Raw genomic sequence first — 13,089 nt, forward strand, 5'->3', positions numbered from 1 at the left:
AACATTTGTCCTTGAAAAACTTTCCTTCAGGTAGTACACAGTCAACAGAAGGCACTTGATCAGCTCAAAGTTTTTATAGTACACTGTGGGCATATAGACTTTATTTCCTCCACTTGAAGTCCAGAGCATTTCCATCAGGAATTATCAGATGACAACATGAAGACACCTTCAGAAAATGAAGAATAAGCTCAAGCTAGGTCACCTAACAGACTTTTTGTTACACTCACATGCAATGAGTACAGCAGGGATGTCCGGCTTTTTTGGGGACAATGGACCAAATCATATGTAATAATGAGGGAATGGTCACGTGACCAAATTCTGTTCGATTCATGATCAAATGTCCTGTCCAACTCCCAATCTATTTCACATTAAGGAGTCACTGGACAACACAAGTTCCGTTTTCTTAATTTCTATATCTCTCATCCCATCACTCAGTCTCCTCTCTTGTTGCCTTCAACTTCTGTTGTCATCTCTCATTTTTGCCTTCACTTGTCTTGCTCCCTCTCTCTTACCCTGGTCACTTGACTCTCTCTCTCTCTCAGCCTTTATGTGGTGAATGGCTTACTTCCTGACTCTCCCAAGCCTCTATATCTGCTATAAGGCCTGAGTTAGAAGTATGATGGAATACTCTCCATTGGCCTAGATGGCTACAGCTCAAGAAACTCAACACTATCTAGAACAAAGCACTCGATCTGATCAGCATCCCATCTGCTGGTCTCAACATCCACTTCCTCCACCATCAGATTACCGTGACTGCAGCATGTACTAGCTATAGGGGGCGCTGCAGCATGTACTAGCTATAGGGGGCGCTGCAGCAACTTAGCAAAGTTTCTTCGGTAACACCTCCAGCTTCCACCATATAGAGGGAAAATGGCAGCAGCTGTTCGGGAACTCCAACACCTCCAAATTTCCACACCAAGTCAACACCATCCTTGCTAGCAAATATTGCCGTTGTTTCATTGTTGCTGGCTGAAAAATCCTAGAAGTTTGTACCGAACAGTATAGTGGGAGCTCCTTCGCTACAAGGGCTGCGGTGGTTCAAAAAGGCGATCCACCATCACCTTCTCAAGGGCAATTAGGGATGGCCAATAAATGCTGGCGTTGTCAACAACATCCTTAAAGGACAAGTGCCTCCAATGATGGAAGACAAACACATACTATATCTGGGTGTAATGGTCCCTGCTGAAAAAAAGGTTCTGGTTGCTTAATAGAAGTATTTTGTGTGTTATATTTTAAAATCATTGGATTACAAAAAAAAAGGTACAACAGAATAGTGTCTCTTTCTAGATCCATGCAGATATGTTTTATATTATGGTGATGGAAGCCTTATCTGTTGAAGAGTTCCTTACACAGTCATTACGTGAATGGTATTTCAGTCTACAGGGGCTGAGGTGGTTCTACATTCCTTTTGTATATTTGTAATGTATTTCCTGGTTAGTTCTATGCTCAGATTTGAGTGTACCTTGCAAGTGGTTGTTGTACCTGAATAAATTATGGGCACTTTAATATCCCCATTGGATAAGTCAATCACACCAGTTGGACAATTGTCTCACATTGCAAATAATTAAAACACCATTCTCAAACCTGTTTAACATTCATGTCAACTCCATACTAGACTGTCACTTCTCACTTGACTTGTAGCTTTTGATATGTCATTGTTGCAGAACAAAGACTAAAAATCTAAGACTGTGGTGGAATGGACCAAAACAATTGCAAGCTCCGACAGTGCTGAAACTATTAAGTATACTTTATGATTTTTTTTAAATCAATTCATTAATATACATAACTGGTTTGGCTACTGGTGTGTTAAACAGATGTTTTACCTAGAATTGTAATCACAGCATGTAACGTACCTTGTACTTTCATGGAATCCACCAAACACCAAGATCTGTCTCTTACAAGCAACCATCCGATGTCCACTTCTACCCGATGGTCCACCTGTTGCCCTATTAATGACAAAATAGTTACAGGACAGTTAAAGTGTCATAAAACATAGTAAAGCCAAAATACCCTTAACAGCTTCCAGCCCACAAGCTGTGCCTAAGATTCAACAACAGATGTAAAGAATACAAATGTAAAGGAAGCCTTTAAAGAAAATCATTGAGGAATCATATTAGAGAGGATTTCTTCACCATTTTACATTGTAACCATGTCATTTGGCTCTTAATATGAAAAATTTAACCCTTCGTTTCTATGTTGTTTATTCACCTGTGGGAATTCTGGTTGGATACAACAGCTTTATTGTGTGCGGTACCCATACCAAGTATTTACACAGGTAGGAGGGGTGCTTATAACTTAGAACTTAAGACTTAGAAGACTTCCCATGTCTAGGGACGAAGTGCATGCCTACATCTGTTTTCTGTAGCTTGTCTTTCCTGGAACAGTCACAAGCTTGAAGGCAGAGGCTATAGCTTGAGGGGTGCCACTCTGCATCAAGAATGGCTGACCAGGAGTCTCTCCCGCTCTTACCGTCCGCCATAAGCGTGTTAGAAGGATTTGCAGGTTGACTTCAATGTGTATGCTTTGCTGTCTTTAATGACAAAAATCATTCATGCATATTGAGTAACTGTTTAGCTGTAATACTATCCATAACAGTGCAACTCAGGTGGCTTGTCGGAAAAAAAAAATCTACCCCCCAAGTGAAAAGACTTCCTGTTGGAAAGTATGATGCCGCCAAGGGGGATAATTTCCACTACTCGATATTTATAGCAAGAATGTAAATGTATTCTTTACATCGATATTTACAGCTTTGCTTTAAATAATGAATAGCACAAATCTTTTTCACCCAGCCAAAACGACTATGGACCTTTGCATGTAAAATCTTAAGAATGGCAGAAATCTCATAGGCACAGTTATTATTACAAGGGTTGTACATCTCCAGAATATCGGCTTCTCCCAGTTCTACCATCTCTGTTCTGCATCCAGTGGGCTTTCTTTTTTCCATTGAGATCACTGGTTAGACTTGGACATATTTAGAGAAAAGCAGTTAACTAAATTATATAAATCTCATCTGTTTTAACAGCAAATTTTAGCAATCATATTGTGCTAAACAAAAAATCTAAGCCCGGATTTTTGCTCCTGAGGTGGGTAACTGGAGTCAGGAAATTTCCCAGCTTGTCACACCCGCCTTGGTAGAAAGTGCCCTGAATGGCACAATCTTCACTCTGGGGGGAGCGGGTGGGGGATGGAGTTGGTCCCATCACCCCAGAAGCCAATTGGAGACGGCCACAGGGGCAGTCGGTGCCAAGACCCTGAAAGGCCCGCCTCAGTTCTCTTGGACTTCGGCCCAGTTGTTTGGTTACATTTTAGTCCCTCTAGTCCTCATCCTTCACACCCCATCACCCCCCACCCATTCCCCATGCCACCTCCATGCCCTCATGCCAATTCACACTCACCACCCAATGGCCCCTGATACCATCCAGGCCAACTCATGGCCCTTCCATGCCCATTCACACAGTATACACTATGTATAGAATCAATGAACCCTGTAATAAGAATGACATGTGTGAAAATGCTTCGAGAAGAAAAACATCTGTTCATAATTCTTTGAGAAAAAAACTGGTGTTCCTACAACCTTATAAAAGTGTCAAACAAACAGACCATTAAAGTAACCCTTAATGACCAAATTACCCTTAATTTCTGAGTCACAATATCTCAATAATGCTTGGAGGTCAACATTTAAACTATATAAACATTTTACAATGGGACAGTGTCAACATTTGGTTGCACTATAATTATCCCTCTCGCTGCTAGTTGTTGTTGTAGAACCTTCTGATTCCTTCATCCCAGCTATACTGGCTCTACTGGCCGGAAATCTCTTTGCCTGTCACCCCACCACAAGCATCGACCATGAGTTTAAAAATATCCCCTTCAACCCGAGCCACACTCAATAACTAATGTCTTTTGGCCCACTTTTTCAGCCCTGGCCCCAAGTTAATTGCCCTAGTCCCTGTAAAACAGCTATAGGGTGGCTCTATCTGACCTTACCTCAAAAAATGTAAAACTTCAGAGTCTGTCACGCCCACATCCCGAGCAAAGCTCTTGGGCCCCGCCAAGGTTGGGAACAAAGACAGTCAGGTCCCAAAAATACCATCGATGACCAGCATGCCATTTTTCAGAACTCCCTCTCCCTGCAATGATGTGCTCCCTGCAACACACCCCCACCCGGTGCTGGCCATTTTTGCCAAGGTGGGTTTGAGGCTGGCAGAGCTACCAGCCCCAATGAGCAGGCAGCCAATTAAGGCTTTTAATGAACCTGTTAACCAGAGTTAAAAGGAAGCCGACTGCGAAAAAGTATACCTTGATGTATTAAGAGTGATAGCCTGATTCAGTTTTACTAATACAGCTAAAAACAGGTTTATCACAAAAAAAATTAATGAGTTTTCAGCCCTACCTGTAAGCGGATTTAAAATTAACGAAAATGAGTTATAGAAAACTATATTGAATCATCCACTATTCTCATTGGTGCACGTCAGTTGGTTCCTTAGCAAATTGACAAATTTTGCCAACTAGTACCTGTGCACCTAAGAAAATGAGCACAATCCGAAGAGACTTTTTGAGCCAACGCAAACAACAGAAACTCACAACATTGATGTGGCCAGTGTTGTTGACAGGACCTGGTCCAAGTGATTTGAATCTTGAATCCACATAAAAGATTGCAGAAACTCAAGCCCAAGTCTTTTTGGGCATAGCTCATTTACATCTGAAGTTCCCTGAACTTTCACACTGGTTTGGTCAATTCAGACTGGATTATGCTATCAGATGCATCATAAACTACAGGTGTGAAGGAGTAGAAACTCTACCCCATTGTGAACATCTTCCAGTCTTCTTAACCTGTATGATTTTTTTTTCAGTTCATGGAATAGCATTTTAAAAATTATTTTGCTTGATTTTTTTTAATGTTTATTTTTCCTTGGTAGTAATCCAGTATTGTATGCGTTCAGTTGCTTGTATTTTTCAGGAACAATGCAATTAGTGCAGCATTGTCAAGCAGCTGATGGCAATGCAAACAATTTTCAACAGCCAACCGGAAACAGCTCCGAATCATATCAAATTACAAGCTATTTTTATATTATTTCCAACCAAACAAGTCTTCATGGCTGTTAACCGCCCACACATCTCCTGGAGGCCTGAACTTGTTCCAATGCGAGGTTTCTCCAAGCAACTTAAGGGACTGACAAAGAACAGTAATTCAAATATTTAAACAGGCTTCAGCAATACTGATGTTCTGATGTTGGTACTGCATTTATTCAAATCTAAATGGAAGTAAACTGCACTACATTGAACAGGGACAAGGAATTTCCAATAGGCAGTTTTGTAACATCCACAGTCTGTCTAGGAGACAAGATTACAGCTATCTAAAAATGTATGGCAAAGTGACAATTTGGAACTTTTAGAGGACTTTATTTAAATACAGTAAAACTGTATTGCAGATTACATAGAATCCACAGCTCAGAAACAGGTCATTCAGCTTAGCTGGTCTACTTCAGCTTTTATAGTCTACATGAGCCTCTTCCCACTTTTGACCTTACCTCCATATCCCTCTATCCCCTCCCTCATGTGTGCATCCAGTGTTCCTTGAATGCATCAATGTTATCTGCTCCAAATGCTCCATGTGGCAGTAAGTTTTACATTCTCATCGCCATTATGGAAGACTTTACTGCACAAATATTTGGCACTTAAATGTCATCCAATAACCCACTAATAGAAGCTGCACTTCTTTTGCTTGGGGATGGAGCAATCAAATTTATATCGCTCCACATAATTTTCAAACCTATCTAGAGAATAACAAAAAAAAAATCACAAATGAGATTAGCAAGGTTCCAATATTATAAAACAATGTTAAGCTCACCAGTATTTTTTGCTGTAGAGAGCACCCACAAGAGAACAACAATCACTGCCACTGCTCCCAAACGAACTCCCTCAATAACCTGAACAGACGACTTTCCTAAGTTTAGGAATCCTAGCTTGACGTGCAAACAATGAATGATACATCTCGGCGTCCTCCGGAGGTCCCCAGCATCACAGATGCCAGTCTCCAGCCAATTCGATTCACTCCATGTGATATCATGAAATGGCTGAAAGCACTGGATACTGCAAAGGCTATGGGCCCTGACAATATTCCGGCAATAGTACTGAAGGCTTGTGCTCCAAAACTTGCCATGCCCTACCCAAGCTGTTCCAGTACTGCTGCAACACTGGCATCTATCAAGCAATGTGGAAAATTGCCTAGGTATGTCCTGTACACAAAAAACAGGACAAATCCAACCCGGCCAATTACCGCCATATCAGTCTACTCTCGATCATCAGTAAAGTGATGGAAGGGGTCATCAACAGTGCTATCAAGCAGTATTTGCTTACCAATAAACTGCTCACTGATGATCAGTTTGTGTTCCGAAAGGGTTACTCAGCTCCTGATCTCATGAAAGCCTTGGTTCAAACATGGACAAAAGAGCTGAACTCCAGAGGTGAGGTGAGAGTGACTGCCTTTGACTTCACGGCAGCATTTGACTGAGTGTGGCATCAAGGAGCCCTAGAAAAGCTGGAGTCAATGGGAATTCGGGGGAAAACTCTCCGATGGTTGAAGTGATACCTAGCATAAAGGAAGATGGTTGTCGTTGTTGGAGGTCAATCATCTCAGTTCCAGGACATTGCTGCAGGAGCTCCTCAGGATACTGTCCTAGGCCCAACCAACTTGAGCTGCTTCATCAATGACCTTCCATAAGGTCAGAAGTGGGGATGTTCGACAATGACTGCACAATGTTCAGCAACATTCGTGACTCCTCAGATACTGAAGCAGTCCACGTACAAATGCAGCAAGGCCTGGACAATATCCAGGCTTGGGCTGTCAAGTGGCAAGTAACATTCGCTCCACACAAGTGCCAGGCAATGACCATCTCCAAAAAGAGACAATCTAACCATCGCCCCTTGATATTCAATGGCATTACCATTGCTGAATCCTCTATTATCAACATCCTGGGTGTTACCATTGACCAGAAACTGAACTAGGCTAGCCATATAAATACTGTGGCTACAAGAGCAGGTCCGAGGCTAGGAATCCTTCAATGGGTAGCTCACCCCCTGACTCACCAAAGTCTGTCCACCATCTACAAGGCATAGGTCAGGAGTGTGATGGAATACTCTCCACTTGCTTGGATGAGTGCAGCACCAGCAACATTCAAGAAGCCTGACACCATCCAGGACAAAACAACCTGCTGGATTGGCACTCCACCCATAAATATTCACTCATTCTACCACCAATGCATAGTGGTAGCAGTATAAGCTATCTAGAAGATGCAATGCAGGAACTCACCAAGGCTCCTTGGACAACACCTTCCAAACCCATGACCGCTACCATCTAGAAGGCCAAGTGCAGCAGACACACGGGAACACCACTACCTGGAAGTACCCTCCAAGCCACTCACCATCCTGACTTAGAAATATATTGCCATTCCTTCACTGTTGCTGGGTCAAAATCCTGGAACTCCCGAACAGCGCTGTGGGTGTACCTACACCACATGGACTGCAGCATTTCAAGAAGGCAGCTCACCACTGCCTTCTCAGGGCAATAAATGCTGGCCCAGCCAGCAACGCCCACATCCCAAGAATGAATTTTCAAAAAGGGAAACATGGGTAGATTCCTTCTATTGCCCAAGCATTTACAGTGGTGCTTGACATTTCTTGTGACCCAGTAGACAAGCGATTGTGAGATTCAACCCTTGTGTTACCTGAATGGCAGAATCAAGACTAAGAGGGAGGTATTACCATTACAGGCGGGCCTTTTGCTTGGATATTGTTGGCTGTTCCTTGGGCCTAGATTCTATCCCTGGTGGGGATAATTAGCCTACAGCCATAAGAGGATTGGAAATCAGGCTTGTAAAGACCTTTGATTTTTGGACTGTATATCTTAATCACATACAATTATTCCCTAACTAGCATCCAAAAACAGTTCAACTTTACACAAGATTACTTCTATTCTCTCCACCAAAAATCTCATCAAATGGCAGAGGTATTCAAATGTGTCGATGCTGTGATTGTCATTTCAAATTTAGAATGTCTGGTTTTTAATTCAGATCAAGTGTTGTTATATGTTAGGTGATACCATCTATTCTAAACAAATGTTTATTAGTGCTTTTGTGTGGTTTTCTATTTTTCTTGTGTGCCTTTTGTAAATGAATGTCAAATTTTAAAAATCCACTAAACTGGGGAAGATGTGACATCATATCCATGATTTCCCAGGTGGTAGGTTATCTTATTTGTCAATATTATCAGCAAAAATAATTAAACAGATCTAACCTAATTATGACGTAGTCGCTTTTTAAACACTCTCATAGGGAAGCGCATGCTACTTATGAACCAAACTATCAATTTGTCCACAAGGTAATTGGGGAGGCAACTTGCCCAGGATGAACAATAAACTCCTTATCCTGTTGATAAGTTCACTCACAGCACAAGATGCTGCATACTTCAGTAATCACTAATACACAGACAGACAAATAACCCTAACTAAATAACTTAATACTATATCTCTCAGGCTATAAATTATGAATCAGGCAAACTCAAATTAAATTGAACAGAACCAAGCAAAATAGACATCTAGATTCACTAGGTTTTGGGCACTTTATCCCAGAGAAAAAGTTAAACAATTAAATTGTCTCAAAATTTTTGTGGTTATTTGTGATTCAAAACTGGGACCAGGAGAAACATAGCCTTTGAAAAGCAAACTAGCGAGTAATGACACACCCTGGATGAATAATGGAATAAGTGCAAAATTTAACTTAATGAAAATGACATACGCTGAGTGTGTAGACAAATAAGAGAATGACAAAAAGGAATATAAAACTGTTAGGAAAGCAGTCAGAAAAATTAAGTCAAAGAGAAAATACAAAATTAAATTATTAGGGAATATAAAAATTAATAGTAATCTACAGGCACATAAGTAACAAAAGAAAAATCAGGATAGGGATAGGGCTGTTTAGAGATACACAATAAACTCACAGGTAACGACAGCAAAATGGCAGAAATATTAAATAATCACTGTGTCTCGGTATTTACCAGAGAGACTAATATGGTGGGCATGATATGAAGAAGAAATCAAAAAAGCTATAAAGGTATTTGAGGTAGAAATGGAGGAGGGAGATAATTGATAAACTCATCAAACTCAGAAAGGATAAAGTTCTTGGTCTGGATGGATTGCATCTGCACATATTAAAAGGAGTTTGGAAAGAGATAGCACTGGATCTATTCAATAAAAGTCATTAGAGAAAAGAATAATGCCAGGTGACTGACGGACAGCTAACGTTATTTCTATATTTAAAAAAGATGGAATAATTCCAGGGAACTATAGACCAATTAGCTTATCATAGCAGTAGAAAAGATAAAGCAATCTTTACTCAAAAATATAATAGAAAAACATGATCAATAACCAGGGGGCAGTAGGTTTAGAGGGGATGTGAGGAAGAATTTTTTCACCCAGAGGGTGGTGGAAATCTGGAACTCACTGCCTGAAAGGATAGTAGGGGCAGAAACCCTCATAACATTTAAGAAGTATTTGGATATGCACTTGCGATGCCATGGCATACAAGGCTATGGGCTTCATGCTGGAAAATGGGATCAGAATAGTTAGGTCCTTGTTTGACCGGTGCAGACTCGATGGGCCGAAGGGCCTTTTTCTGTGCTGAAGACCTCTGTGACTCTAAGGCTACCATCTAGAAGGATAAGGGCAGCAGACACTTAGGAACACCACCACCTGGAAGTTCCCCTCCAAGCCACTCACCATTCTGACTTAGGAATGTATCATCGTTCCTTCACTGTCACTGGATCAAAATACTGGGACTCCCTCCCTAACAGCACTGAGGGTGTACCTACATCACATGGACTGTAGCAGTTCAAGAAGGCAACTCACCGCCACCTTCTCAAGGGCAATTAGCGATGGTCAATAAATGCTGGTCTAGCCAGCAATGCCCACATTCCATGAGCGAGTCAAAAAACACCTGCGCATTGGAAATGTGGTTGATAAGACACAAAATTTGTTAAAGTGAGATAGCTAAAATGATTTCATATTTGTTGATATTAATCGCCTTTGAGTAGACAATGTAGTTATGAGAGCTCTTTCTAAGCGTGATGGGAAATGTAGCCAATACTTTAGGCATGATGGGTATGTTGCCAGTTACTGTGGGAAACTGGCTAAGAGTACAAGTTGTAAAATTTAATGACCGTCACAGACTGAGTAAACAACTGTTAGGGCAATAAGAGAACAGGCGGGAGCTATTAGACACCAGACACTCACAGACATCCCGAGGCCAAAAGATAACAGCAAACATCTGTGAGCTTGAATTGTCCAGCTCATTAATTAGGTTTTGTGATGTATCTGCTAAAATACTGAAGGTTGTACCAAGCTGTGTAGTGAAATGTGATATCTAAAAGTTACAAACTGGTTGCACAGATTTTGTATCAGAGAGCGAGACCATGAAGCCCAGCCAGGATTCATCTCTCCCAGCACATGCTTGAATTAAAATCTTTACTTGAAGCTCACAGGCTCAGAGTGTTGGTTTATTGTTTTTACCACAACATTGTCTACCCATTTGATTTCCATGAATATAGCATGGCCACAAGCTGCTACCAATGCAGCACATTCTAGGGGACTGAGCAGCTTTGTTCAGAAACCAATTGCTCCAAGCCTTCCTTTTTAAAGGCACAGTCCCTATAAAAGGGAAGCTGCATCAATGCACTGCAGGCTGCGGAATAATTGTTATTGGCTATTCAGGGAGAAACAATGGCACACCAAGGGAAGGAGATGACTCCCAGATTTCAGAAGCAAGTGGTGAAGGTTGTGAATGTCAATAGCACGGTACCACAAACCTGGCAGCAGTGCCACAAAAAGTTTAATAGTCTCACTCAAGTGGATATGGTGAGTGAATGTATTTGTGCATCACAATTCACACCCATCACATCACAAATATATCCCACTGCTCAATGCACCACCACCTTCTCAAGAGCAACTAGGGATGGGCAATAAATGCTGGCCCAGCCAGCAAAGCCCACATCCCGTGAATGATTTTTTTTTATTACTCAACCAGCAGCACATCCTGACACTCAGAATTCACCCCTAAGATCCTTACACTACACCTCACCTTCATATATCTACCAATACTGCTTGCCTCACACCAACCTCTCACTGCCTTCAGCTATTCAGGCACACCAACAAACACACTGATACATATTCACTGACTTTCTGTCCTTTCTTCTGCAGCAGGAGGTTGCAGAGGACCCTAAATAATCCCTCCTTTCAATGCCCTCGAGCAGATGATCCTAAGGATCATGGACAAAAGTGCCAGAGCCAGTGCTACCGAGGCCACTCCGAATGACAGTAAGTTGCAGTCTTATGCACCTTCACTCACTTCTCATGCTCATCCCAGCCCTTGCCGGTACCTCTCAGTCAGCCAGCCCAGATTTCTGCCACCCATGACAAAGTGGTGCAAGTCCAAAATTGGGCCGTCAAGGTTCAGAGCTGCTAGAGAGCATTACATAGAAACAGAAAATAGGAGCATGAGTAGACCATTTGGCCCTTCGAGCCTGCTCCGCCATTCATTATGATCATGGCTGATCATCCAACTCAATAGCCTGCTCCCACTTTCTCCCCATATCCTTTGATCCCTTTCGCCTCAAGAGCTATATCTTACTCCTTCTTGAAAACATACAATGTTTTGGCCTCAACTTTCTGTGGTAGCGAATTCCACAGGCTCACCACTCTCTGGGTGAAGAAATTTCTCTTCATTTCTGTCTTAAATGGTCCACCCCGTAACCAGAGACTATGACCCTTGGTTCTGGACTCACCCGCCATAAGGAACGTCCTTCCTGCATCCACCCTGTCTAGTCCTGTTAGAATTTTATAAGTTTCTATGAGATCCCCCCTCATTCTTCTGAACTCCAGCGAATATAATCCTTACCAACTCAATCTCTCCTCATAAGTCAGTCCCGCCATCCCAGGAATCAGTCTGGTAAACCTTCGCTGTACTCCCTCTATAGCAAGTACATCCTTCCTCAGATAAGGAGACTAAAACTGCATACAATATTCCAGGTGTGGTCTCACCAAGGCCCTGTATAACTGCAGCAAGACATCCCTGCTCCTGTACTCGAGTCCTCTCGCTATGAAGGCCAACATTCCATTTGCCTTCTTTACCGCCTGCTGCACCTGCATGCTTACCTTCAGCGACTGGTGTATGAGGACACCCAGGTCTCATTGCACATTCCACTCTCTCAATTTATAGCCATTCAGACAATAATCTGCCTTCCTGTTTTTGCTACCAAAGTGGATAACCTCACATTTATCCACATTATATAGCATCTGCCATGCTTTTGCCCACTCACTCAACTTGTCCAAATCACACTGAAGCATCTCTGCATCCTCCTCACAGATCACCCTCCCACCCAACTTTGTGTCATCTGCAAATTTGGAGATATTACATTTAGTTCCCTCATCTAAATCATTAATATATATTGTGAATAGCTGGGGTCTCAGCACCGATCCCTGTGGTCACCCACTAGTCACTGCCTGCCATTCAGAAAAAGACCTGTTTATTCCTACTCTTTGTTTCCTGTCTGCCAACCAGTTTTCTATCCATCTCAATACACTACCCCCAATCCCATGCACTTTAATTTTACACACTAATCTCTAATGTGGGACTTTGTCGACTCCTACAAGAGTTGAGCCATTGTAAGCCCTAGTTTTATCAACCCTTCTATACAGCACCTTATCAAATGTCTTTCCAAAATCAATGTTTCAATGACACTAATTTGGAGTATCAGAACTCTCTACCTAAATATCCTACCACTTTACCTATCCCTCTTTCAGCCATGCCATGCTGTGACGTCTGTGGTGCTCTGACTGGTTGCATGGCTCAGATAAGTTTACTCTGCACAGATCAGGAATGGAATCGAACAGAGACCTTACACAGTATTACTCAATTACTTATTCAAATAACACACTGAGAAGGGACGGACAGCAGATGCTGATGGAGAAAAGAATTTCCAACCCCTCTCTCACCTTCCTGTAGGACACATTGCCTCAGGGGAGCAACATGGTTCAAT

General features: G+C 42.0%; 1 protein-coding gene across 1 annotated transcript in view; it reads right to left on the minus strand.

The window, feature by feature from the left end:
- klhdc4 (kelch domain containing 4) overlaps positions 1-13,089 on the minus strand; it is a 99,684-nt gene that overhangs the window by 56,582 nt on the left and 30,013 nt on the right. Inside the window, exon 6 of the mRNA XM_078544422.1 lies at positions 1,854-1,946. Within this exon, the coding sequence (XP_078400548.1) occupies positions 1,854-1,946 (93 nt within the window). The remainder of the gene's footprint in view (positions 1-1,853; positions 1,947-13,089) is intronic.

This window comes from Cetorhinus maximus, chromosome 6, assembly GCF_964194155.1.
Source record: "Cetorhinus maximus chromosome 6, sCetMax3.hap1.1, whole genome shotgun sequence".
Lineage (NCBI taxonomy): Eukaryota > Metazoa > Chordata > Chondrichthyes > Lamniformes > Cetorhinidae > Cetorhinus > Cetorhinus maximus.